The sequence below is a fragment of the Plasmodium sp. gorilla clade G2 genome (genome assembly GCF_900097015.1).
Source record: "Plasmodium sp. gorilla clade G2 genome assembly, chromosome: 4".
NCBI classification, from domain to species: domain Eukaryota; phylum Apicomplexa; class Aconoidasida; order Haemosporida; family Plasmodiidae; genus Plasmodium; species Plasmodium adleri (nom. inval.).
Genome location: NC_041696.1, coordinates 919874 through 947500, shown reverse-complemented (window position 1 = coordinate 947500; position 27627 = coordinate 919874). Strand labels below are relative to the sequence as shown.

General features: G+C 17.7%; 6 protein-coding genes across 6 annotated transcripts in view; 2 read left to right on the top strand and 4 right to left on the bottom strand.

Moving 5' to 3' along the window:
* PADL01_0420900 (erythrocyte membrane-associated antigen) overlaps positions 1-11051 on the top strand; it is a gene marked incomplete at both ends in the record, with an annotated part of 12282 nt that extends 1231 nt beyond the window's left edge. The window contains one exon of the mRNA XM_028685330.1: positions 1-11051. This exon is cut by the window's left edge and continues 1231 nt beyond it. Coding sequence (XP_028536839.1) covers positions 1-11051 — 11051 coding nt within the window.
* A 1740-nt stretch (positions 11052-12791) lies between these two features.
* Positions 12792-13940, bottom strand: PADL01_0420800 (transmembrane emp24 domain-containing protein, putative; the record flags this gene model as incomplete). The annotated part of the gene is made up of 1 exon (XM_028685329.1): positions 12792-13940. The coding sequence occupies one exon, from the start codon at positions 13938-13940 to the stop codon at positions 12792-12794; it is 1149 nt and encodes a 382-aa protein (XP_028536838.1).
* A 1374-nt stretch (positions 13941-15314) lies between these two features.
* Positions 15315-16817, bottom strand: PADL01_0420700 (steroid dehydrogenase, putative; the record flags this gene model as incomplete). The annotated part of the gene is made up of 5 exons (XM_028685328.1): positions 15315-15623; positions 15714-15844; positions 15982-16072; positions 16180-16512; positions 16704-16817. 5 exons carry the CDS (start codon positions 16815-16817, stop codon positions 15315-15317), a joined length of 978 nt encoding a protein of 325 aa, XP_028536837.1.
* Positions 16818-17909: 1092 nt separating this feature from the next.
* PADL01_0420600 (conserved Plasmodium protein, unknown function) lies at positions 17910-18125 on the bottom strand (the record flags this gene model as incomplete). Its single annotated transcript, XM_028685327.1, has 1 exon — positions 17910-18125. One exon carries the CDS (start codon positions 18123-18125, stop codon positions 17910-17912), a length of 216 nt encoding a protein of 71 aa, XP_028536836.1.
* An 848-nt stretch (positions 18126-18973) lies between these two features.
* Positions 18974-19228, bottom strand: PADL01_0420500 (conserved Plasmodium protein, unknown function; the record flags this gene model as incomplete). The annotated part of the gene is made up of 1 exon (XM_028685326.1): positions 18974-19228. The coding sequence occupies one exon, from the start codon at positions 19226-19228 to the stop codon at positions 18974-18976; it is 255 nt and encodes an 84-aa protein (XP_028536835.1).
* Positions 19229-20779: 1551 nt separating this feature from the next.
* Positions 20780-27288, top strand: PADL01_0420400 (conserved Plasmodium protein, unknown function; the record flags this gene model as incomplete). The annotated part of the gene is given in 7 exon segments (XM_028685324.1): positions 20780-23236; positions 23254-25812; positions 26000-26106; positions 26192-26455; positions 26701-26783; positions 26858-27047; positions 27165-27288. 7 exon segments carry the CDS (start codon positions 20780-20782, stop codon positions 27286-27288), a joined length of 5784 nt encoding a protein of 1927 aa, XP_028536834.1.
* Between the last annotated feature and the right edge of the window lie 339 nt (positions 27289-27627).

The window sequence follows — 27627 nt, the reverse complement described above, 5'->3', positions numbered from 1 at the left end:
ATAATATGAATAATAATATGAATAATAACATCAATAATAACATCAATAATAATATGAATAATGATATATATGTAGGTGATAATAATATACAAGAAAGTTGTATAAACGATGAATATAATATAAATAATAATCACCATGACCTTTCATCTCATGATCAAATTAATAAACAGAATAAATCTTTTCATCGAATTAAAGGGAAAAAAATGACGAGCCATTTGAAACATCTTTTATTATGTAATAATATATCATATATTAAGAAAAGTACAAATAATCATAAAGACAATATTTTTAATAATAATAATAATTATTATTATGATGAGAATGATATAAATAAGAAAAAAAAAAAAATGGATGAATATATTATTGACAGTAATATAAAGAATGATAACATTATTATAGATACAAAAAATTCAGAGGAACGTAATAATTTATTAAATGATCAATGTGATCATATAAATATATATAGTGATAATATGGATACATTATTGAAAGATATAAAAGATGAAAGTGTAAATATATCATCTGATGAATATATGGACATGAATAATTTGTGTTATTATTCAAATGATAATATATTAGATAAAAATAATATAATCAATATGCGAAATATGAATAATATTATTTTATCTGATAACAAGCAGAAGAGTAAGAGAGCAACTCATCAAAAAGATAATAGCATTGTAGTAAGATCTAAAAGTATTGATTCGATTAATGATAAGAATTATAAATCTTTAAAAATTGAGACAACTAATAAAAAAAGTATTTTACATAATAATAATAATAGTATTTTATATGTATCTAACATTGAGAATAATAATATTAAAGAACAAAAGGAGAGTCAAACAAATAATATAATAAATAAGGATAGTATTTATAAAAATGTTGAAAATAATGATGCATTAAGCAGTTCCTTGTCTAATACTATAACACACACAAATAATATATATGAAAAAAATATAAAAAAAAAAAAGAAAAATAAAAAAAAAAAAAAAAAAAAAAAGGAAATAAAACAAGACACATTGAAAGATAATATAAATATAAATCATGAGGGAAATGGAAATAATGATTCAACAAATATTGAAGAAGAGAATATAAGTGATCATAAATATGTTTCAAAAGAGGACATAAAAAATAAAAATCATAATAATAATACTAATGAGGATAATTCCTTTATTGGGGTTACACAAAATAAGGAAGAAAGAAAGAAACAAAATTATTTCCAATTTAATATGTTGAATAATATATTTAAAAATAAACTTTCTATAAATAATTCTTTTTATTGTCTTAATACAGATTATATAAATAGTGATATAAATTCTTATGAAATAAAAAAAAAAAAAAATATATCCATGTGTAATAATACAACTGACGGATATGCCATTAAAAAATATGAGTCTTTAAGTGAAGAAAATTATAAGATGGAAAAAAAAAAAAAAAACTTTTCTTATCAAAACGTAGAAAAAATAAAACATAATAATAATAAGGAGAATATATATAATTATTATAATAACAAAAATGAAAGTAAGGGTACTCCTTATTTTGATGATTATAAATCGAATAATTTTTTAAATGATTATAATGTATCTAATAATATAGAAGAACATAAAATAAATAGATCCACACATAATGATGATAATACAATACGAAGAAATAACTATCATTTTTATGAGCATAATAAATCTATTGATGAAGATAGAAATTATATAATAAAAAAGAAACATCATAAAAGAGAGGATGAAATGGATATAATAAATGATAATAAAGAAATATATATAAATAACAATAATCAAACATATAATAATAATAATAATAATAATAATTTTCTTTATAATTATCATGCAAAATATGAAATGTATAAGAACAAATTACCTTTTTATAATATAAACAGAAAGAAACATAAATATTTAAATATAAATAATTATAATAATTATAATAATGATATAAGTAATCATGTTGATATATATAATAACAATACATATGCTATAAATGATTCATCTAATAATTATGATGAACGGAAAAAAAAAAAAATGTTTTCTTTTAATTATAATAATACATTATATTATTCTAATAATCATAATAATAATAGTAATTATTATAATAATAGTAATAATTATTATAATATTAAGAGTGGTATGTGTTCAGGGTCAGTAGATTCTTATTTTCCATATGACAATCATACCTGTGTGAACCCATTTTCTTCAAACAACAGAATAGATTATATGAAATATGTAGACACTAATAAAAGTATTAATAGTAATGAAAATGTAGTTAACAATAAAAATTATGATCATATGATACATAATACAAATAATATGGATAGTATTAATAATATAAATCATTTAGAAAATTTTTATGGTAATAATCATTCTAATTGTTTTAATAACTTTACATATTCTAGTTTTAATATTAAGAAAAAAAAAAAATATAAAGACATATATAATACACATAATCAACATATTTTTACTACAAATAAAGATATAAAACCTTATAATAAAAAAAATATGAACTTTATTTTAAATAACATGCAAGATTTATATAATAACACAAAATCGTCATTATATGTAGATAAGTATAGATATTATTCTAGTTATATAAAAAAAAATAATAAAATCAAAGATGACACATCAATATATAACAACAACAATAATAACAATAACAATAATAATATTAATAATGTGAATTATTCTTATAATTGCATGATGAATAATTATTATGCTAATAATTTTTTTTTTTTATATAACAATGATTATTACGAACATATTAAGAATAATGATAGTATGGTTATTAAAAATATGGCTGATAAAAATGATAAGAATGTGGTTAAATATGTGCATCCATATAATATAAACAATATGAATAATATCAATAATATGAATAATATGAATAATTTGAATAATTATAGTCGTTGTGATAGTAGATATTTTCTTTATAAAGATACACATGTAGATAATAAAATGAATATACCTCATGAGAATTATGAGAAATCTTCAGAAATATCAGATAAGAGAAAAAGAAATAAAAATTATTTTGAAAATACCTTTAAATATTACAATGATATTCATTTAGATTATTCCTCATATGGAATAAACAATTCAGATAAAGCAAAAAATAATAGTTATCACTATGATCATAATAATAATGATTATCATTATTATTTTTATAATAATCCTTATCATTATTATAACAATAATATTTATTACGATAATATTTATAAAATCTCATTATATAATAACTACACAAATAATAATATGATATACCCTTATCCATTTTTATTATCTCAACAATACCTTCAAGATTCAAATTATATATATCCATTTAATAAAGAATATGCAACCAATAGTATTCATAACAAACATTTTAATATTCATCTTAATGAAAGAGATAATCTTAAATGTTCTTATAATAATAATAATAATAATTCATATTTAGAATATAAAAAAATTAAAAATAATAAAAAAAAAAAAAAAAAATTTAATAATTATACTATTGAAAAGAATCAACATACATGTGTTCATAATAATGAAAAAAATAAAAATATTTTATATAATATGATCAATAGGACAGATCAAAGAAACATGTTGAGAAATAACCTAAGTAATGATAATAATGATGATAATATAAAAAATAATAAATTGGATAGTCAAGAAAAAAAACAAAAAGATGCTGTTGATGAATATGAACAATGTATTGCTGAAGTTGTTACATCTTCATCATCTCTTAATAAAATAAATTTTAATGAATCATTAAAAAAGGATAGTAATAAAAACAAAAACAAAAACAAAAACAATAATAATAATAATAATAATAATAATAATAATTACATTATTTATAATAATGTTAAAATAAATAAATGTGGTGAGAAAAACCAAACATTATTAACTTCAAATGAAGATAACTCTAAGGATACAAACAACTGCATATATGATAAAGAAGATTTAAATTATAACAATATTATTTATGATAATAAAAATATAAAACAAAAGAACAAAAAGAACCTTTTTAATATAGAAAAAATAAAGAGAAATCAAAGTGTTGATATAAAATGTTCTAAAAAGTTGTTGAATAATTTAAATTATAATGATAATTTCAATGATATATTATGTGATAAAAAAAGAAATAGAAGGTGTATATCTTTAAATGTTCCCAATAGACCTAATATATTCAACCTATCATCTAATGATATTGATAAAAAAATATGCTCAAATAATAATAATAATAATAATAATAATGATGAGGATAATAATTCTGATATGTCTAATATTTATTTCTTTTCACAACATAATAATAAATATGATCAACTAAATAAAAATTATAACAAGAAAGATCTTTTTCTTTTATTTTATAAGACAGAGAAAAAACTTATCGATTTATTAAAAAATGTTAAACCTACTAAAGATATTAAATTGATAAAACAAAATATCTTTTGTTTATTATCCAAGTTAATCAAACATATATTAAATTCTGAAATAAATATATTTACTGTGGGTTCTACTGCATATGGTGTGGATTCTAAAACTAGCGATTTGGATATTGTTATACAAACTAATTTATATAACCCTAAATATATTTTACACAATATATATAATTATATTAATAAAATTAAAGAAAATAATAATAAAACAAATAATTTAAAAGATGGATTCATAAAAAATATTAATCATAATGACGAAAATGATTTTTCTTTTTTTCATAATGTAGATTTACAACTAGTAGATTCTGCTAGAGTTCCTATTTTAACATTAAAAAAAAATAAAATTGTTTGTGATGTCTCTGTCAATACAAATAATTCATTGAAGCATACAGAATTCTTTTTAAATATTTTAACTCGTTTTCCAAATTTAAAAAATGTAATGCGAGTCTTGAAATTTTTTTTAAAAGTCAGAACACTACCATCTATGAAACAAGGAGGGTTGCCTACAATTTTTTGGATGATGTTATGTGTGAAATATTGTAGGATATCGAGAGGAAATTATGAAAAAAATGAAATAATAAGAGAAAATCCTGACAAAAATGAAATAATAAGAGAAAATTCTGACAAAAATGAAATTATTAGAGAAAATTTTGAAACAAATGAAATAATTAGAGAAAATTCTGAAACAAATGAAATAATAAAAGAAAATTCTTCTATAAATCAAGTGATAAATAAGGATTTATCACCACCATATGAGAATCTTCCAAATATAAATGACAAAGATGAACTTCTTATATTAAAAAAGGATACTTTAAAAAGTAAAAGGAATGATAAGTGTAATTTAAAGAGAACTAGGAATACAAATGATAACACAGAAATTACACAGGAATTAAGAAAAAATTTTTATTCTAGATTAAATAATTGTGATATTCAAAAAAATATTCAAAGGGATAAGTTATATATTAAACAAACAAATATAGAAAATAACAAAATAAATAATAATTTTAATAAAGATGATGATAAGGATAAGCATTTAAAAATTAATCATATATCTAATAACATTCCTTTTGATGATAAATATATACATGATTCTAATAATTTGGATAAGTATAACTATCATTGTGACGATAAGTCATCCATGAGTGTGTCAAATGTGTCACATGTATCGCATGTATCGCATATATCACATGAATCTCATATATCGCATATATCACATATATCACATGTATCGAATTTATCACAAAATTTCGGTTCCTTTTATTCTAGAAAGGAAAAAAAATATGACCTTAAACACTCACATAATACTAATAATTCTGACAGCGATACCTTTTTGAATGAAAAAAAAAAAAAAAAAATGAAGAAAGATAATTATACTAATAATACAAACTGTAAAGATTTTTCTTTTAAACCGTCTCATCATTTTTTGAACTCATCCTTTTTAAAAAGCGAAAATAATGAAATGAGTGATATGAGTAATTGTAGTCCCTGCGAAAATAATGCTGCTCTATTTAATAACCATTTTGATGATCATAATAAATTTCATAATTTAAAAAAAAATAAATCGGACTATGACCCTAACAACATTAATCATGATCACCATAGTGATATTAATAGTCCTACAAGTTATGATAGCAACCTTATAAGCAACCCATCTATTTATTTTTCTACATGCTCAACCTATTCTTTTATTAACCAAGAAAATGTAGATAAACGATATGTAAAAAAAAAAAATATTTTAAAAGTTATACATAAAAATAGTGAAATAATATCCAAATACATGAGTCTGATTAATAAGAAAAATAAAGGGGATCATAATTTAATAGGAAAAGAAGAAAAAATAGAAAATGACACCAAGAAAGATATTAAAGATAATGTATATAAGGTTATTTCAAATGAGAAAAATAAATATGACAGTATTAATAATAATAGTAGTAGTAATAATAATAGTAATGATAACAATTTTAATATTAATACGAATTATTTGATGAATATATCTCCATTGTTTTATTCATTTATGATTTTTTTTAATCAGTTAAATTCTCGAAAGAAACTAATGAAAATCATAAATATTATAGATGAAGATAAGTGTTATGATAAAGATGAAAACGAAATAAATAAGAAAATTTTATCAAGTATTTGTCATGGAGGTGTGTGGGATGAATTACTAACTTTGTATGATCCTATATATAGTTCTAATTATGAATCTTTTATTAATAGAAAAAAAAATGATTATAATAAAATTTATATGAAAGGTATAGAAATAAATAAAAATGTTCAGGAGATGCAATCTAAAGGAAATAACACAACAACAAATAATAGTATAACTAATTATAATAATATAGAGAGGAATGATATGAGTAAAAAATTTGGAGATGCCACAACTAGGAATACTTATAGTGACAGAATTACAGCAGGAAGTTATTTTAATTATAATAATGATGAAAATAATAATATACACAATGATTTGAATGATATTGATAATGTTGATGATGTAGATGATTTTAATAATTCATGTAATGCTCATTTATATCATACCAATTCTTTTCAAAACAATCTTCAGGGGAACACTTCCTGTTACCATAAAAAAAATGAACATATAAATAATAATATAGATACAATATGTCGTAATAAAAATCTTTTATTAAATAATAAGGGGGAAGCTAATCAAGATAAGAATAACTATAATTATATAAATGAAAATAATACATTGTCTGAAAAAAACTTTTCTGCTTGTTCTATTTTAAAAAAAAAAAATATGTATCAACTTAATAAAAAATATAATAATTTTCCTAGTGTGTCTCAAAAGAATGATGATAAATATTCAGAGCACAACAATAGCAATTCGTTATATAATAATGATGATGTATTTCATTGTATAAATAAAAAGAAGAGTAATAGTTTTATTAACAATTATAAATCTAATAATATGAACAATGGAAATATAAACTTGAACAATGAAAATAATAGGAGTAGAAACAATGTGAGTATGTCTTCAAATATAAATTATAAATATGATATATTAAAAGAAGACATGATACATTTTAAAAATGAGTATTCTAATTATAATGATAAATCATCTTTATTAAAAAATTTAAAAACTGATAATTATACAAATGATGATATATATATAAAAAAAAAAAACAAAAGTGGTTCCTTTACAAATAATAAGACCACAACAGATATAACGACATATACAAATTCTTCGTCATCACAATGTAATAAAAATAAAACGAATATGAATAATGATCATAGCATTAATAATTATTATATAAACACAAAAGATAATATTCATAATAATTACAATTATAATGACAGTTATGGAATCCACCAAAAGATTTATGACAATAATTCCATTTCATGTGAAAATAATCATAACATGAAAAATGGTAGTAATTTGAGTAGTCATCATCATAGTGTTTATGAAGGAAGACAGACATATAATAATAAGTTAAATAAAATGAATCAAATAAATCAAATAAATCAAATAAATCAAATAAATCAAATAAATCAAATAAATCAAAATATGTGTAATTCTTTTTCCTCCGATAAACAACAATCACATATTAACAGTAATATTAATAGCAATAATAATAGCAATATTAATAGCAATATTAATAGCAATAATAATAGCAATAATAATAGCAATATTAATAGCAATAATAATAGCAATAATAATAGCAATATTAATAGCAATAATAATGTTAGGGTGAATAATAATTATTATTATTGTGATTATTCTAAATTTGATTCAGAAGATTTAATATATAAATATTATAATAATCCAAGTAATAACAGAAATCATATTAAAAATATAAACAATGTAGAAAAAAAATATGAACATAATATAAATTTGGCTAGTAAAGTTAGTAGTGCAACATGGTTAATTTATTTATATGAATTAAAGAGAGCTAGCTTTTTTATTAATTACTATTTTTATCATCTTTATTTATTTATTTATTTTAAAAATTATTTTATAAACTATGAAAAAAATTACAAACTATTTCAAAATAATAAATGGATCATAATCAAGAGAAATCATGACACACAAAAGAAAAAGGAAAAATATTTGGATATTATAAATATGAAAAAGCCACAAATGAATGTAGACACATCTTGTATTTCAAAACAATTAAATGATATCATAGCTCAAAATTTACAGAATAATAATGATCATATAATTAAACAGTGCAAGGAAATAAATATAATCGATCAAGAAAATTATAAAAATGATAATGAATCTCATTATGATATATTCAAGAGAGACATGAATGAAATAATAAAATGTACGGTTCAAAATTTAAAATACTGTATAGATGCATTATTTGAAAAAACGAAAGGAGATATTTATAGCTTACCATATAAAAAAAATAAAGAAAAAATAAAAAATAATAATAATAATAATAATAATAATAGTAATAGTACTTGTAGTAGTAGTAGTAGTTCTTTTAATACTAGGACAAATATCTCCTCCCAATTAAATAATATTGAATCATTTTTATATGAACAAAATTGTAAACGAAATAATATAAATAAAGATACCATGACAAACAGTTATGGGTTAATCTTAATAGAAGGGAAATTAATTTTTGTCAAGTTTTTATATATTTGTATTGATAAAGAAAGATTCTGGGATGAAAATTTTTTATGTAGAAGGGATATAAGAACGGTAATACATGTAAAGGCTTTAGATGTGCTTTTTATCTCGAAAAATAAAATGAAAAAAAATATAAAAAAAATTAAAAAAATAAAAAAAATAAAAAACAATAAAACAAATAACGAAAAAGATAACCATATACACAACACAATAAATGAAAACATTTATAATAAAGATATCAATTTGGATTTAGAACAAAATTATTTTACAAATAATAAATCTTCACAAGAATTCTCATCAAGTAATACATCTAACATAGATGATAATATTTTATCAGATGATATCACATCTTGTGAACAAAAAAATAATATATTGAACGATTCAAATGTAATACATCAACAAACATATGATATAATAAATACCAACTTACTAAAAAAACAAAATAATTTTGAAGAAGATATTATTATGTGTATTAACACAAACAAAAAAAATGATAATCATGTACATGACGATATAATTAATTTATGGAAATGTAAAAAAGAAAATGATCAATCCAATAATTTTATCTATAATAATAAAAATAATTATATAGGAATTCTCATGGAACAAAATTCGAGGCAAGAGAATATCTTCATAAATAATTCTAAACTTGATATAGAAAAAAATAAATATAATGACGAAAATATTTTTTCAATAAATCCTTGTAACTTTGTAACAAGGATTAATATTAAAACTATTTATTTATCAGGAAAACATATTCATGATGATTTAAAAAAAAAAACATTATTACAAAAAATAGATATAAAAAAAGAATTTAAAGATGATGAAAAAATGAATAAGTTTTTATCAAATCAAAAAGATATAAGTGATGAAGAAATATACTGCTTAAGAATTATTAATAGAAATGAAATAATGAGATATAAAGAATTAATAAAAATTATGAAAAAATGTCCATATTATTATAAAAATGCAAAAAATATTTTAAATAATTTTAATACACCATTACAACAACCAGTAAATTTATGTAATTTCTGTGGTATAAAAGGAATGTCTTGTAATATCAAAACCAAACATTATAAAATGTCATCACTACAAGAACATGTAAAAAAGGAATTTTATACTTTTATATATCATATATTTTATAAATATCAAACGGAAAATATTCATAATAGTAATAATGTTGAAGATCATATTATATGTAACCATTCAAGCAAATTCAAACGTATTAACAAAAAAAAAAAAAATAAAGAATTATCAAAAAAATCTCACAACAATATATTTAATCATACAAAAGTAACATCAAGTGATAACCAACATAAATGTTTTAGTGATACGAATGATGAGGGGAAAAAATTATCAAATAATTATAAAAACTGTTCATTGGATAATATACATAATAGTGAGCATAATGAAAAAATATTATCAGAATTAAAAAATAATCGACAGGATATGCATGATCATGATATATATAATGTTGTTGAAGAGATAGAACATACAACATATAATAATCAATATAATTATAAAGACATACAAGTAGATAATCATTATGAGAACAATAAATTGATTGAAAATAATATAAAAAATGAATTATTACATCAAAATGAGATGAACAAGGAAAGTATAAATAATAAAAATACATTTCCTATTAAGGAAAAACAAATTATAAATCATAACAAAGTGATAAAAAATAATATTTTGTCAGAATATTATAAAATAAAAAAAAGACAAAAATCTATTGATAAAATATCCAAATTATATAAAGATGAAATTAAAAAAAAAAATAATCATTTTATACCTCATAATAAAAAAATTATCAGAATTAATAATACAATTAATTGTTTAGTTGGACAAAGACCACAAACCAATTTTCTACTTTTAAAAAAAAATCATTTAAATACAACAACGGAAAATATAGCAACAAAAATTGTAACAGGTGTACACAATAATAATTTAAATAATGTAAGTGTTAAAAAAAAAAGTTCAGTAGAAATGGAAGAAAATAATACTAATAGTATATCATGTTTTTATAAATTTAATAAGTTCTAGAAAGTAAAAAATGAACACATAAGACAATAAAAAAAAAAAAAAAACATATATATATATATATATGAGTGAGAGAGAGAGAAATGTAAAATATTATAGCACTTTTTTTTTTCTTTTTTTCTTTCCCCTTATATTATCTCAAATGTAAAGACAAATAAATGAATATACCTTTAATATGTTTATAATATGTATATATAAATAAAGACATCAAATGAATTATAAGTGGAATATTTTAACTTTTAAGTATAAATGACATTTTAACAAATTCGATGAATTATAACAATTGTTCAATATCCAGAAAGAATTATAAAAAAAAAAAGAAGGTAAAAATAAGACAAAGATAAATAAATAAATAAATAAATAAATAGAGAAATATATTTTTTCTAGTATTCATGTTTTTTTTTTTTTTTTTTTTTGTATAAGTTTATTAATTTATTATATATATATATATATAGTAATATAAATATGTTGTAAATTATGGATATATTTATGTATGCTTTTCCAAAAATAATAGAATAAAATAAAATAAAACGACTAGCCATTATTGTGTTTTAATTTATATGTAAATAAATTAAAAATAAATAATAAAAAAAAAAAATAAAATATAACTATATATATATATATATATATATATATATATATCTATATAGCCGTTTTAAAAAAAAAATTTTTAATTTTTAATTTGTAATCTTTTTTTTTTTTTTTTTCAATGTGTTTGATTTGATAGCTTTTTTATTTCTAACTAGCCAAAAAAAAAAAAAAAAAAAAAAAAAAAGTGTAACTATTTTATGTGTAACTAAATATATGTATTGTTTTATTATTTATTTATTTTTTTTTTTTTTTTGTCTTATTGTTTATATTTTTTGTCTCTTTTATTATTATTTTTATAATATTGTTGTATAAGTGAAATTTGAATAAATTAACAAATATATATATATATATATATATATGTTACATTTTATTTATGTTTTTTTTTTTTTCTTTTTTTATTTTACAACAGTCTTTCTTTAAAGAGTTTGTTCTAAAAATTTTTAATTTATATTATATTATATAACTGTAATATTTTTTTTATTTCCTTATTGTCTAATTTTTTATTCCTATTAATATGAATTATAGAAAATTATTGAGAATTTCTATAAAATTCAGCATGTACGATTTTATAAAAATCACTTTTCTTTCTCTTTTTTTTATTTTCCTTTTTTCCCTTATTTCTACGTTTTCGAAATATAAAATGTACTACATATATAGTATTATAAATAATTCCATTTGAATATTATAAAAATAATTTAAAAAAAAAAGAAAAAAAGAGTCAACTTTAAGTTTTTAAAAAAAAAATAATAAATGATTAATATATAAATATAATAAAATACATAAAGGTTTGGTTTATTTTTTTTTGTAAGAATATTACGGTATGAGGAAGCCTAAATATTCGAATATATGGTTTTTTTTATTAGGGTATAAATTAAAAAAAAACAAAAAGAAATAAAATAAAAAAAAATAAAATAAAAAAAAACATAAATAAAATGTAACATATATATATATATATATTTGTTAATTTATTCTTTTAATTTACAAAATATATAAAAAATTAAAGAATAAATCTCATGAAAGAAGGGTTTAAATCAAAGTGAACATCATAATAAGACATATACATAGGACAATATTAACATATATATATATATATATATATATATATATATATATATATATATATATGTATGTATATATATATGTTTTCTCTTTTTATAGTACCCTTTTATTTGAGACTAATCTTTTAATGTAATATATAGTAAATAATGACAAAAATATTAATACGAATAATTTAATAAAACAATATAGAAATGCTTTGTTGGTAATTTTTTTCATTTTTTCAATATGTCTCATATGTTTTGATGATAAATATTTAATTTCATTTTTTAATTTCTTTGTTTCAGCAACAATTCGTTGTATATAATTTGTAAAATCTTTAACATGATCAGATCTCAATGAAGGATTTTCTCCTAACCCTAAAGCAACAGTAGTTAATTTTTTACCCATCCATTTACTATTTTTTAATGTCAAGGTATAAATACCAACTTTTTTTGTATAAAAATAAAAGATACCTTCACTAGCTTCTTTTTTATAAATAACTTGCCCATCTGGATCAGAAATTAAAAATTCAATTATGTTATCATCTGTTTCATTATTTGAATAAAATACACCTCTAAAATATGTATTAACCTCTGGTACTTCTTCAAATAAATATTCTTCAGAATTGGAAGGAATTTCAAATGTTAATAAAGTTGATGGTTCAAAATTCTGCATATTTTTATTCCATATATTTGTCAAATCTTCTTCATTATCTGTATCAGCATCATTTTCATTATATTGATAATCGTTTGCATTAGGTTTCATTTTATTATTATCATCATTTAAATTATATTTCTTTTCATCATATTGATTCATATTTATATCTCCTTTATTATTTTCATCATCTTCAGTATTCAGTTGAAAATTCTTTTCTAATTTATTATATAATTCCTCATTAAAATTATTTTCCTTTATTTCATTCTTACTATTATTATTATTATCATTATTATTATTATTATCATTATTATTGTTATTATTATTATTATTATCTTTAGTTGTAGTATTATTTATTTCATTTAAAAGATCATTAAAATTAAAATTAAATTCATTCACATTATCATTTGCATTTCCTTTCTTTCCTTTAGTTGTTTTTTTCTTTTCACCTGACTTGTTCACATTATTATTATTTGCGTTATTCTTTTTTTGAGATCCATTTTTGTTTGCATTATTAGTGTTAGCATTTGACAAAACAAAATTTCCTGATACGTGCAAAAAAATGAACAGGATTAAAAATAACACAAATGAACGAGTAACATGATACATTTTAAAAAATATATAAGAATTAAAATAAAATGAAAAACAAAAAATGATAAAGGATTTCCCTTTTTTTTTTTTTTTTTTTTTTTTTTTAACTTTCAATAATTATTTCCCTTTCTCTTCATATTTTTTTAAAACTTATCATTTTTAATAGATTCAGATTAAATGAAAGGAAAGAAATAAAAAATAAATATTTACATATATGTATTATATATATATATATGTAAATGTTTATTTTTTATTTTTATATTTTAAATTGAACTTGAACATATATAAAAGAATAGTATAATTTTATTAAATTTATTAAAATGTGGAAATTTTATAATTCTGAAAAAATATATTATACATATTTAAAAATAAGCATAAATAATATATAAACTCTCAAAAGTGTAATCAAAAGCAATTGTTAATATTTTAAAAATAAGAATAATATAAAAAATACTTAAGATATTATTATATATTTACATATTATACATATTATACATATATATAATATATATATATGTGATGTTTTATAATATACTGAAGAGGGAAACGTTTAAATATATAATACATTTTTTATGAGAAACATTTACTTAGAACAAGAACAATTTTTAATTTATTACAATTTTATATATTATTAAATTTATATAAATAAAAGAAATATTATATATATATATATATATATATGTATAATATGATCTCGAATTTTCAAGGATATATCATTTCTTTTTAATGTTAATTTTTACATTAAAAAAATGATAGAACTTCTAAGGAACTAAAATTGTTTATACGCTCATAATTCCATAACAACGGTTAATAATATATCAAAATAATGAAAAAAATAAATAAAAAAATAAATAAATAATATATTAATAAAACTATTCCACGCATTTTAATTTTTATAAAAGTTTATATGCATATAATATATATATAAATTAACTTTAAACAAAAGCAAAATATATTTAAAGGGATAATAATAAGACTTATAATGTATGTGATAATAAACTTATGTAATATTATCCATATATATAAGTAAATATTATTATATTATTTATTATGGATTTTTCATTTTAATTATTTTTTACATTAACTTTAAAGGTTAATATATAGATATGTGAATAAATTAACACATGTTTCTTTTTTTTTTTCTTTTTTTTTTCTTTTTTTTTTCACATTTTTAAATGTAACAAAAAATAAGTATTTTTTCTCATTTCATATACATTCAAAATATAAAAACGTATGATTAAATAATAGTATTATATGTATGGATAAATATATATATATATATATAGAATATAAACATTTGTGTGTTAATTAAATGGGCAAAAGGGCTTTTCAAATTTATAATAAATTATATATATATATACATACATATATATATTAATTATTATATCTTTTTTATTCCCTTTTCTTCAATTTTTTTAATGCCTTTAATCTTAAAATTTTGAGAAGTGCCAAAGTAATACTATCAAAGATTATTTTTGGAAAGCAATTATAAATAAAAATTTGTAACTTGTGAAATAAATAAGGTGAACAAATAACTTTGTAGGACAATACATTTCCTTCTCTCATTTTTTGAATAGCGCTTTTAGCATAGATATCAGATGTTGGAACAAATAATCCTGGGTTTTTTATCTTCGACAACTTTGTAACAATAAAGAGAGGAACATGACATTGTACTTGAATATTATATTCTTTTAGCTCAACCTGGATAAGTTAAAAATGAAATTATATGATAAAATAAGAAAAATATTTTATATAAATTATATATATATATATATATATATATATGATTACACTTAAAGAATTGGCAAAAGAACAAATGGCATCTTTAACTGATCCATAAATTGTATATAGGGGACACGACTTCAAGGCGGTTATTCCACTAGATGTATATAAAACTAAACCCTTCTTCTTTTTTATCATATCTATAATAATAAATAAATAAATATATATATATATATATATATATATATATATATATATATAATGTGTATACCATAAGTATAATTTATATAAGGCACCAAATCACATATTTGTAATATTTTCTTTTATATTTCTTTACTTGGTAAAACCAGTTTAGTCATATAATACGAAGAAAGCAAGTTGACATTGACTAACTGTTCTATTAATTCAGGCTCCATTTCATGAAAATACTAAAAAAAGGAAATATATATATATATATATAAATATCTTTATATAAATATCTTTATATAAATATCTTTATATATATATATATTTTTTTTTTTTTTTAATTTTATACCAGTGGGTGAGGATAAGATACGCCCACATTATTAATCAATATTCCTATGTCCATAGACCTTATTTTGTCGTCTATAATTTTGTACTTAGTAAAATCATTAGCATTATAATCAAAAGTAATATATTCAATAGTTCCTTTATAATTTTTATTTTTCTCTAATAAATCTCTCTTCATATTCATCAATTCTGTTTCGTTCCTACTAATCAATAATAAATTTACATTTTGTTTTATTAGAGAATATGTTAAACTTTTTCCTATCCCATCTGTACAACCAGTTATAATAACTGTATCTCCATAACTTTTCAAATTCTTCAAAGCGATTTTGCATTTTACCTACAAAAAAAAAAAAAAAATAAATAATAATAAAAAATTATCAATTATATTATAATATGTTAATATACCAAATGTTAAATATACATATAAATAAATATGATACAATATATTTTACACAATATTTCACAAACATTTATACATTTTTTTTTTTTTTTTTTTTTTTTTTTTTTAATAAAAAAGTTTATTCTTACATAATTAAATAGCCAAAAAAAGAAATACAAAATATTCTTTAAAAATACAAATAAACCAACAAGAAAAATAGGTCTCGTCAAACCTGAAGAAAAACTATTTAATGATATTATCATTTTTCTGAAATATTATTTTCTTCTACCTTTTTAATTTTTTAAAAATTCAACAATAATATGTATCTTTATATCAATTTTGTAAAATAATAATATATATATATATAAATATATATATATATATATATTTTATTTTTAATTTGTTTTATTATATTTTTTTCTTATTTAATTTTTTTTTAATATTCTCACTTTAAAATAAAAAATTTCAACGAAATAACATTGTCATTTTTTTTTTAAATTTTTATTTCAATTAAAAATTAAAAATATTATACATATATATATTTTTATTTTTTATAATAAAATTTTAATTTGTAGAGATTTATAAAAAATCATATTATTTTATATTATTTTATATTATATTTTATTATTTATATTTTTTTTTTTTTGTTTCATAAAAAAAAGTACACCACGTTTCCTCAAATAAATAGCATAATCTACATATTGAAATAACGCCAAAAAAATAAAATAAAATGATAATAATATATTATATATTAAATCGTTATAATGTAATACTTATAAATAAATAAATTTTTATAATTATTGATAGATTATTTTATTTTTTTGTCCATCAAAATTGTATAAATGTATTCCCATTTTATGTACATATATATTGATACACATATTGTACATAACCTTTTAATCAAACATATATTTATTTATATGTGCGCATATTTTTAAAATATATATACATATTTGTCAAAGGTAACTAAAATTATAATATTTACACATATATATAATATATATATATAATAATTTTTAATTTTTTTTTATATATATCTTCATTATTTAAGTTTTTCCACTTCATAATATATATATATATATATATTTATGTATATTTAAAAAAAAAAAAAAAAAAAAGTGATAATTTTTTAATAAAGTTTATTCACGTTTCATATATTTACATGAAACAATTTAAAACAATAACACACAAAAAAAAAAAAAATTAAAATAATAAATATTTAATTCATATATGTAATGAGAAATATATCATTTAAAAAATAATAATATTATTAAAATGAATAAGTGTACAATATATTATTTTCAATATATATAAACTTTTTTTTTTTTTCTCCACACTAGGTTATATATTAGAAGTTATATATTATTTATACCTATAAGTTCATCTAATAATGAATCATTTATATCATAAACATCATTATCTTCATCAGAAGGAAGTATTTCTATAGTTACTCTGCTTAAACTGTTATTCCTCATATTAGTCTTTTCTTCTTTCTTCTCATTCATATTGTCACAAAAATAACAGTACATCAATAAGATATGAAAAAAGAGAATAAAATAAACACTCTTCATTTTTTAATTTTAAAATTATCAAGTATATATTTATAAAATCTTATTATTTTGCTTTTTTTTTTTTTTTTTTTTTTTTTATTGGTTATAATTGATAAATAAGGATTTATTAATTTTCAAACTTAAAATAAAAAAATAAAAATAAAAAATAAGGAATACACATAATAAGTCTAATTGATATAAAATGATATGCAAAAGTTAAAATTAATAAAAATATTACAAAGTATTATAAAAATGAAAATAAATGAATTATTAATAGATCATAATATTAATGTAGAAATTATTATTAAATTATATATATGTATGTACACTAACAAATGAATATTCTTATATATATATATATATATACACAAAAATGTCTACAATATATAATACACCTTACATTTTAAATAAATGAGAAAAAAATAAAAAAATTAATGTACTAAATATTGTCACTAACATAAAAATAAATATGTATTTATAAATCTACTAATTATTAACATGTGTCCTTCTTACAAGTTTTAAAAATTTGATAAATATTTGTTATTTTGTAAAATTAAATATATATATATATATATATATATATATATATATATATATATATATAATACATTTATTTCATCTCTTTATGTTTATTATATATATTTTATATCTTCTATTGATTTATCACACTCATTTTTACCTACATATACCATAACCATATTATGAATTTGTTCATAATATTTTATATCTAGCCAAAAAAAAAAAAAAAAAAAAAATATTGGTTATCCATTAAATACTAAACTAGCCATTATATATATATAATAAACGATCTAATAGTTTTTTTTCTTAGCGTTATAGGTTAAATATATATATATATTTTTTTTTTCAATTTAAAAAATTTTCAGTTTTTTTTCTTTTATTTTGTATCCATATTTGTTCATCTTTAAGTTTTTTCTTCTTTTTTTAGTTCTGTCTTCAAAAGTAAATAGTCTAGTTCTTTTTTTTTTTTCCCATTCATTCAAAATAATATTTTCAATAGCTCTCTTAATTTTTGTTTGGATTTCTTTTGCATATTCTTCTTCATCTGCAGTTGTATCACCACTTGTGGTTGTATCGGAATTATTACTATAATCACTACAACTCATTGGTATAATATAATATATTTTTTTTATTATTATTTATTTATTTTAAAAATTATTATAGTTTTAAGGTGATCATATAGGCAATATAATAATATAAAATTTATATGTGTATAAAATTTTTTTTTTTTTTTTTTTCCCCTACAAAGCCTATATTAATTATATAATAAATAAATATATATTTATAATGCAAACTCAATTATTATGACATCAATTTCTTAAAAAATTAAAACATAAAATATAGAAGACATATATGTATCAAGAATGAAAATTGATTTATTTATTAAAAAAATAAAATAAAATGTAAAACATAGTTTTTTTTTTTTTTTATTTTTTAAAGTAATATTAAAAGTGTTGTATAAAATAATTAAAATTTTAAGGAATAAAACATATACGCACATATATATATATTTATTTACTTACAACTTTGTCATGATTTTTTTTGAGGATTTTAAAATGAGAAAAGTAAAAACATAAATATATATATAATTAAATATATGTTATGAAACATAACAATTTTTATTATGTGCATGTATAGCTCTTAAAATTATATATAAAAAAAAAAATTACATTGTAGACACTTATGAAAAGACGTTTTTAAACAAAATTAACGTGTATATTTAAAAAAAAAAACAAATTAATGAGAAAATATAAATTAATTATACAAAAAGGGTTATTAATATATTTTTATATGAAAAAAATAAAAAAAATTACACCTTTTTTTTTGTTTTTAAAAGAGAAATATATATACATAAATTATATAAAAAAAAAAAAAAAAATTTATATCATGGATATTATATATGCAAAAAATATTTTTCATTTAATATAAGAAAATATGAACTAATTAAAAATATATGTATATATTTATGGGACGGTTATCTGTAAAAATACTCTTTTTATTATATTAATATGCTAAAGGGGAAAAAAAAAATATATATATTATATATGTATGTTTTATTTTTTTTTTTTTTTATCTTATGTGTATCTATAAAAATAATATATTTTTGAAAAAAAAAAAAAAAAACATTTTAAAAAATTAAAAAAACTTATTGTTCAAATTATGTTATATGTTTTTTAAATTTATAAAATATCATAATTAAAAAAAATAAGAGCATCCTATATTTATTATTTTCATTTTTTTTTTTTTCCCACCCTCCAACCTTTGAGCATAGAAAAAGACAAAAAAATAAATCGCGCTCATTAGTTTTCAAAAATTTTGAAATCCTTCTTAATCTTTATATTTATGAGTTTATTCTTTTTATATACACTCCTTTTTTTATAAGCTCATTTATAAATATTTCAACGTTGCTTCATTTATATTTAATATAAATATAAATAAATATATATATTATATGTTATGTAACATATATATATATATATATATATATATATTTGTGTTATTATGTATATCTAACATGACAAAGGATAATCATAAATATTTTCTCAAAGAAGCCTTTATATAAAAAAAATGGCAATATTTATTATAAAATAAATTTATTTATTTATTTTATTTTTTTTTTTTTTTGTTTAAGTTCTACATGCTTTCCTTTGCAAAATATGAAGGACTCTTCAACTTTCAGCAAAAATTTTAACACCTTCTTTTTAGAAAAAAAAAAAAGAGAAGATAATTTAACTAAAGAAAAAAAAGCAAAAGAACAATTTTACGATATAAAAAATTTCAAAGTTCATAGAGACAATGAATTTATGGAAAAAAATATAAATATAATTATATCAGAAAAGGATATCAAAAATATAAATATGAAAAATAATGAAGAAGACATATTTAAAGGTATAAATATAAATAGAAAAAAAGATAAAAGAAATGTTATAATTTCAAATGGTAACAATGCTAGTAATAATATACCAAATGAATGTTCTAAAAATGTATTTGAAAATAATAATAAAAAGGAGAATTTACAAGATGAAGTAAAGGATAATATTATAAAAAATAAAACTATTTTAATAAATACTGATGATGATATATATGATATATTAAAATTAAATAATATTATAAATAATGAACCATTTAAAAGGATGCAAGAGTTGAAACTAAAAATTAATAATAGATATTTAGATAAATGTGAAAATATTTCTAACCATGTCATAAAGGAATATCATAATATTATAAATAATTATATTGATGATATAAAAAGAGAAACCTTATTAAATATAAATAGATTAAAAGAAAATGTAGAAAATTTGTTTCATATGATAGATAATTATATCCACGAAGTTATTAACCTTAAAAATATTTTCAATCAGAAAGAATCTAATCCTAATTATGGATATAACTATAAATTTATAATTTCATATTATGAAGATTTAATTTTATCAAATATATATGAAAAAATGATATTAACTAATAATTTCCAAGACAACAATTTTTACACTGTTGTTGAAAATTTAAAAAGTGATTTAACTAACCAAATGAAAAAAAAAATTCGAGAAAAAAAAAATGTAATTAAAGAAAAATGGACCAATATTAAAAATACCTTTACACAAATAAATGAAGAAATGAAATTATTCATATCTAAATTTGAAAAGAAATATAATGAATCTATAAATATGATAAATATAGAAACAGAAGAGTTAGAAAAAAAATTAACACAAAATATTTATTTTAATCAAATCGAAATAAATAATTTAATTCATAAAGAAAATGAAAATAATAAATTATTCTTTTCACAACTATTAAATTCATTCAATGATTATATAATGAATTTATATAATTCTATATATACAAAATATTCTAAATGTGAATGTCTTTTTTTCTTTCATATATTAAATCAATTAAATCAAGAAGAATCGTGTTATGTTTTCTCAATAATTTCTGAAAATTTTATAAACAATTTATCTAATGATAAAGTTTTAAATTATTTTTTAAAAAGGTTACAAGATAATTATCAATCAATATATAAAAAAAGAGTCGAATTACATAAGGAAGATTATTTTTCCAATTTTTTTTTTTTTTTTAAAACTTATGAAGATTTTTATATATATTTAAATACTTATTATGAAGAATATATTAAAATGTATGATGAAATTTATAAACAGTTGATATGTTATAGAGATGTAATCTTTTTTGTTCTCTTCAATTGTGATCAATTTTTATTACTTATTAAAGATGAGGAGCAGAACAAAATGGTGCAAAAAGAAAGAAAAAGAGGTGTGAAAAAAGGTGCGAATTATAAAAAAAAAGAAATTAAAATAAATCAGAATGTACATATTGCAGATAAAAACCATTTCATTCATATTGAAAAACCATTTTATAAAACAACTATAATGGATGCTAATAATAATAATAATAATAATAATAATAATAATAATATCTCTCAGGTTAATTACCAATTTAATCATGATAACAACACAAGCGATTCTATTATAATAAATAATATAAACAATGAAACATTAAAATGTAAAGAAGATAATAAAAGTATTTATAGCAAAGAAGAAAGCCTTGCACTCATTAATAAAAATAAAATGATTTTTGAAAAATATATTGAAAATATATTAAATTATTATAATATTATAAATTTAAGAGATGATTATTTTTTATTATCCTTTTTTCAATTTATTGAAATGTTAAGAACTCATCTACACTTATCCAATATAAATATTGAAAATAAAATGTGCGAAAATATTTTCAAGTGCAAAAAGGAAAATGAAGAATTAAAAATAAAATATTATCTACATTTTAAACAATACAATGAAAATGTAAAAAATTGTTTAAAATGTAAAGATTATATTGAATTAAACAATTTAATAAATATGAATAATATCTTAGTAGACAAATTAAAACAAATAATTAAAAATATAAATGAAAAAGTACAATATTTATGTGATTTTATCGATACCGATTTAAAGGAATATTCTTCCAAATTTTTTTTTTCTCTATTAAAAGAAACCAAAATAGTAGCTAGCCAAAAAGAAAATCAAAATGATCAGGAAAAAAAAAATCCAAAAAAAAAAAAAAAAAAGAAAAAGAAAAAGAAAATAATCATAATGATGATAATAACAAAATAGCTAGCCAAAATAAAAATTATGATATTGAGAATGTAAAAAATTCGAATGATATACATATTGAGACAAAAAATTTTATTTTAAAAGAGGATAATAATAAAAATAAGGAGGATGAAATAAAATTAATAAATCAATTTATAAATGGAGAATATGTATATATTTATGATATATCAAATATTATTCAATATGTGTATACAAATTATGAATATAATATAAAACTGTTATTAAAGAATTGTAAGAGTAATAGGACTTCAAAAAATAAAAACAAATCAAAGGTAGAACAAAATAATACAAATGTTAATATAAAACCTTTTTGTATATATCACAAAAGTTTGATACAAAATAATATTAGTTATATTAAAAGAAAAATAATTTCAAGAAATATTAAAAAGAAAAAAGAAAACATATCAGAACAAAAAGAAGAAAATATTATAACTGACAGAGATTGGAATGTTTCTTTTTCGTTGCCCCAAATATTTTTTGATACATCTATAAATTATGTTAACATTTTATTCAATGTTAATAATCTGAAAGAAAGTTTTCAACCTTTTGTAGCAAATTATTACGAATATTTCAAAAACATTTTTTTTGAATATTTATTAAAAATAAAAACAACTACAGAAAAGATAAAATATAGTAATTATTTTGAACATATAGATGAAACACATCTAAACGAAATATTTAATAAAAATGAGATAAGCATAAATCAAGTTTATAATCAATTGAATGAGAAATTCTTAAAAAATAAAGAAATATATATAATTTCTACAAACAAATTAAATGAGTTAATACATATGTATACAAATATTATAAATGATTCAGTAGAAGAAAAAAACATGCAAACTTGTATCAAAAATATAGAAAAAATATTATCAGAAAAAATAGAAAATTTTGATAATTTTTATAGAACATATGTAACATTGTTTGAAAAATTTAAAGAGACTTATAATAATTTTATGAAAGAATTAGAAAATATGATAAATAAATTAAATAAAGAAATAAAAAAATTAGAAAAGTATTATGAAATGATCGTAAATATTGATGGCAAAAATTTTGATAAAGAAGAAATTGTAAAAAGAATAAAATGTTCTAACGAATTTGCACAATCTGTTATAAAAAAAAAACAAGACATAGATAATTTATACAATGCAAATCTTTATATATTTAATAATAAAATCAAAATTATAAAATCAAAATGTATCAATAATAAAATTAATATAATAAATGATGAAGGAAATAAAAAAGTGTCTACAAATAATGAAATGATAAATTATTTATCTATAAAAGAAGAAATAAAAAATAATATTTTAATATTTTATGTTTTAATTTATCATATAAAAAAGGATATTATTTCTTATAAGAACATAAAAAGGAATTATCAAAATGTGGTACAAGAACAAGAGGTAGATATTAATGAAAAAAAACAAAAATATGGAAATAAAAATAAAATAAAAAATGATCATAATAATAATATTAATGGTAATATAAATGTATTAAAAAATAACAAAATGAATATATTATATACTATGGAAAATAAAAATGTGAAAAAAGGAATATATAAGAAGAACAAGAATACGTCTTATAATAATAATAATAATAATAATAATAATATTTTAAAAGATAAAAATATGAATTCTAATATTGACAACATAAATATTGAAAACAAATTTAAAGATATACAGAATTATATTTATAAAATAAATATATTCCAGAAAATAAAAAACATTTACGAATTAGATATCAAATCTAATAATTCTATTGTAAATAATTTTTTTTTTTTTTTCAAAATATTTCAAAATATTAATGATTTACTTTTCTCTGAAAATAATAATATTGAAGAATATAATGACAAATTGATCACCTTCGAAATGTTTATAAATCAATTAAAATATGAACAAAAAGATGAGGGTATATTTAAAAAGGAAAAAAATGTCATTGAAATTGAGAAACATAATGAGGAAAATATAAAAAAAAATAAAAACAAAAAATTCAATCATTTAAATAACATGTTTGATATTAATAAAAATGAAGAAAATATTTTTTTGAATGTTAAAAATTTAAAAGAACATAATGAACAGAAAAATAAATGTACACAAAAAATCTTTGATTGCAAAGAAGACATTCAAACTTACATAATAAGTAATATTATCAATAAAAAATATTGTGATATTAAATTTTTTTTATATATCTGTTCATATATCATTTACTATATTTGTAAGGTTATTCAAATTGATGATTGTAATAATATTATGAAGGAAAAGAAAGAAAAATCTCAACATTTATTATACATATCATATGATATGTCTTATATGATATATAAAAATCATATATTAAATGAAAAGAGTCCGAAAAATAATATAATACAAATTCAAAATATAAAGATAAATAAAAAGTCAATGTCTTCATTTATATATTTACCAAATCATTTATATTATAAAATAGAATTAACTAATTTATTTCACTTTGAAAAAAAAATTATCTTTGATTTATTTGAAAAGTTTTTTTCTCAAATTATAAGTTTACAGACTTTTGACGAGAAAAATAAGAATTTTCAAAAGGTTCAAAATGAAGTAAGTTTGGTAGTATAATATAGTGAATAATTAAAAAGGAAGAGTATATAATAATATGTATATATATATATATATATATGTATATTTATGTGTGTGTGCTTTTGTTTATTAGTAGTTGGGACTTATAAATAGCGTTCATTTGATACCTATTTCTTCTTTTTTTTTTTTTTTTTTTCCCACTTTTTAGTATATTAATGACATTTTTCAGCTAGCTATTTATTTAAAAGTTTTATCGAAGAAAATTAGCTATTTTGTTTTTTTTCATATTTATGAGCATCATGAGAAATTAAGCAAGTATAAAAAAAAATATTATGTGTATTAAAATATTGTAACACATTAATATAATACATATATATATATATATTTATTTATATTTTAGAGATAGAATAAATTATCTGAATATAAATTTTATAAAAACATTTGATCAATTAAGTGAAGAAATAAAAATTAGCGATGATAATCCTAATAGTATTATAAGAAGAAAAAAGGAATTAAAAAAATTATTTGAACAATATGTTTTGAACATAAGAATTTTATTAGCAAATCTTTTATATTCATTTTATGAAAATTTATATAACAATTTTATTTTTTTCATACATCTTTTAAATTTATTGCCTTGTAATTTTTCTTTACTCTCTAATAAGTAACATTATTAATGATATGAAATGATAGTAGGCAATCATATATATTTATTATAAATATTTAACTACATGTGAATTTATTTATGCCCATGTATAATATATATATATATATATATATATATTATAGTGTTATCATACGTTCTTAGTAATATTATGAAAATTAAATGGTATAATTATATATGTAGGGTATTCATTTTATATTTTTTAAATGACACAATATATATATATATATATATATATATTATAGACATAATGAACATAACATCAAAGATAAAAACAAAGAAGCGACAAATTTAATAAAAATTGAATATATAGACAATTCCATAAATTGTAAGAAAGATGAAGATTAAAAATATAAATCTATGCATATATATTTATTTATTTATATTATTGAATTTTTTTAGATGATTTAAATGATATAATGAAAAAAATTAACAACGTATATAACAATCTTAATGTAGAACAAACAAAAGAAAAAGCAAAATTTAATGAAAATTATATCACTAATTATAAAATGTATATGAATATAAATAATGATATATTATATATGAACTTTCATTATAATAATTCATATATTGTTAAAAAATTAGAAAAGTTAGAAAAAAAATAAAAAATAAAATAAAAGGAATCAACTATATATAAAAAGGAAATATATATATATATATATATATATATATATATATATATAATTTTTTATTTTAATTTTTTTAGAAAAATTGAGAAATTTATGGCAAAGTTTTACACACATATAACAAATATTGTGGATGAAAAAAAAAAAGAAATCATAAAAATTATTTCAAACGATAAAAAAATAAACAGGAAATATTATGAATAAAAACATAAAATATTTCATCTTTGTTATTTTAAAATATTCTTTCAATTTTTATATTTTAATAATAATTATTTATATATATTTAATATCAATTAAACATTGTATGTATAACATGAAAATATTTTTTAATGTAAAAATAAAAAATATATACTTAATTTATTTTATTTTTGTTTTTTTTGTAAATTATAAAAAACAAAAAAAAATCGTTATATATTATATATATATATATATATTTGTTATATATTACATATGGGAATGTGTTTCTTCTTTAATTTTTTATTAATAGATTTTCTAAACGCATTCCTTTTTGGAACGATATAATATTCTTCATTATCAATTAAA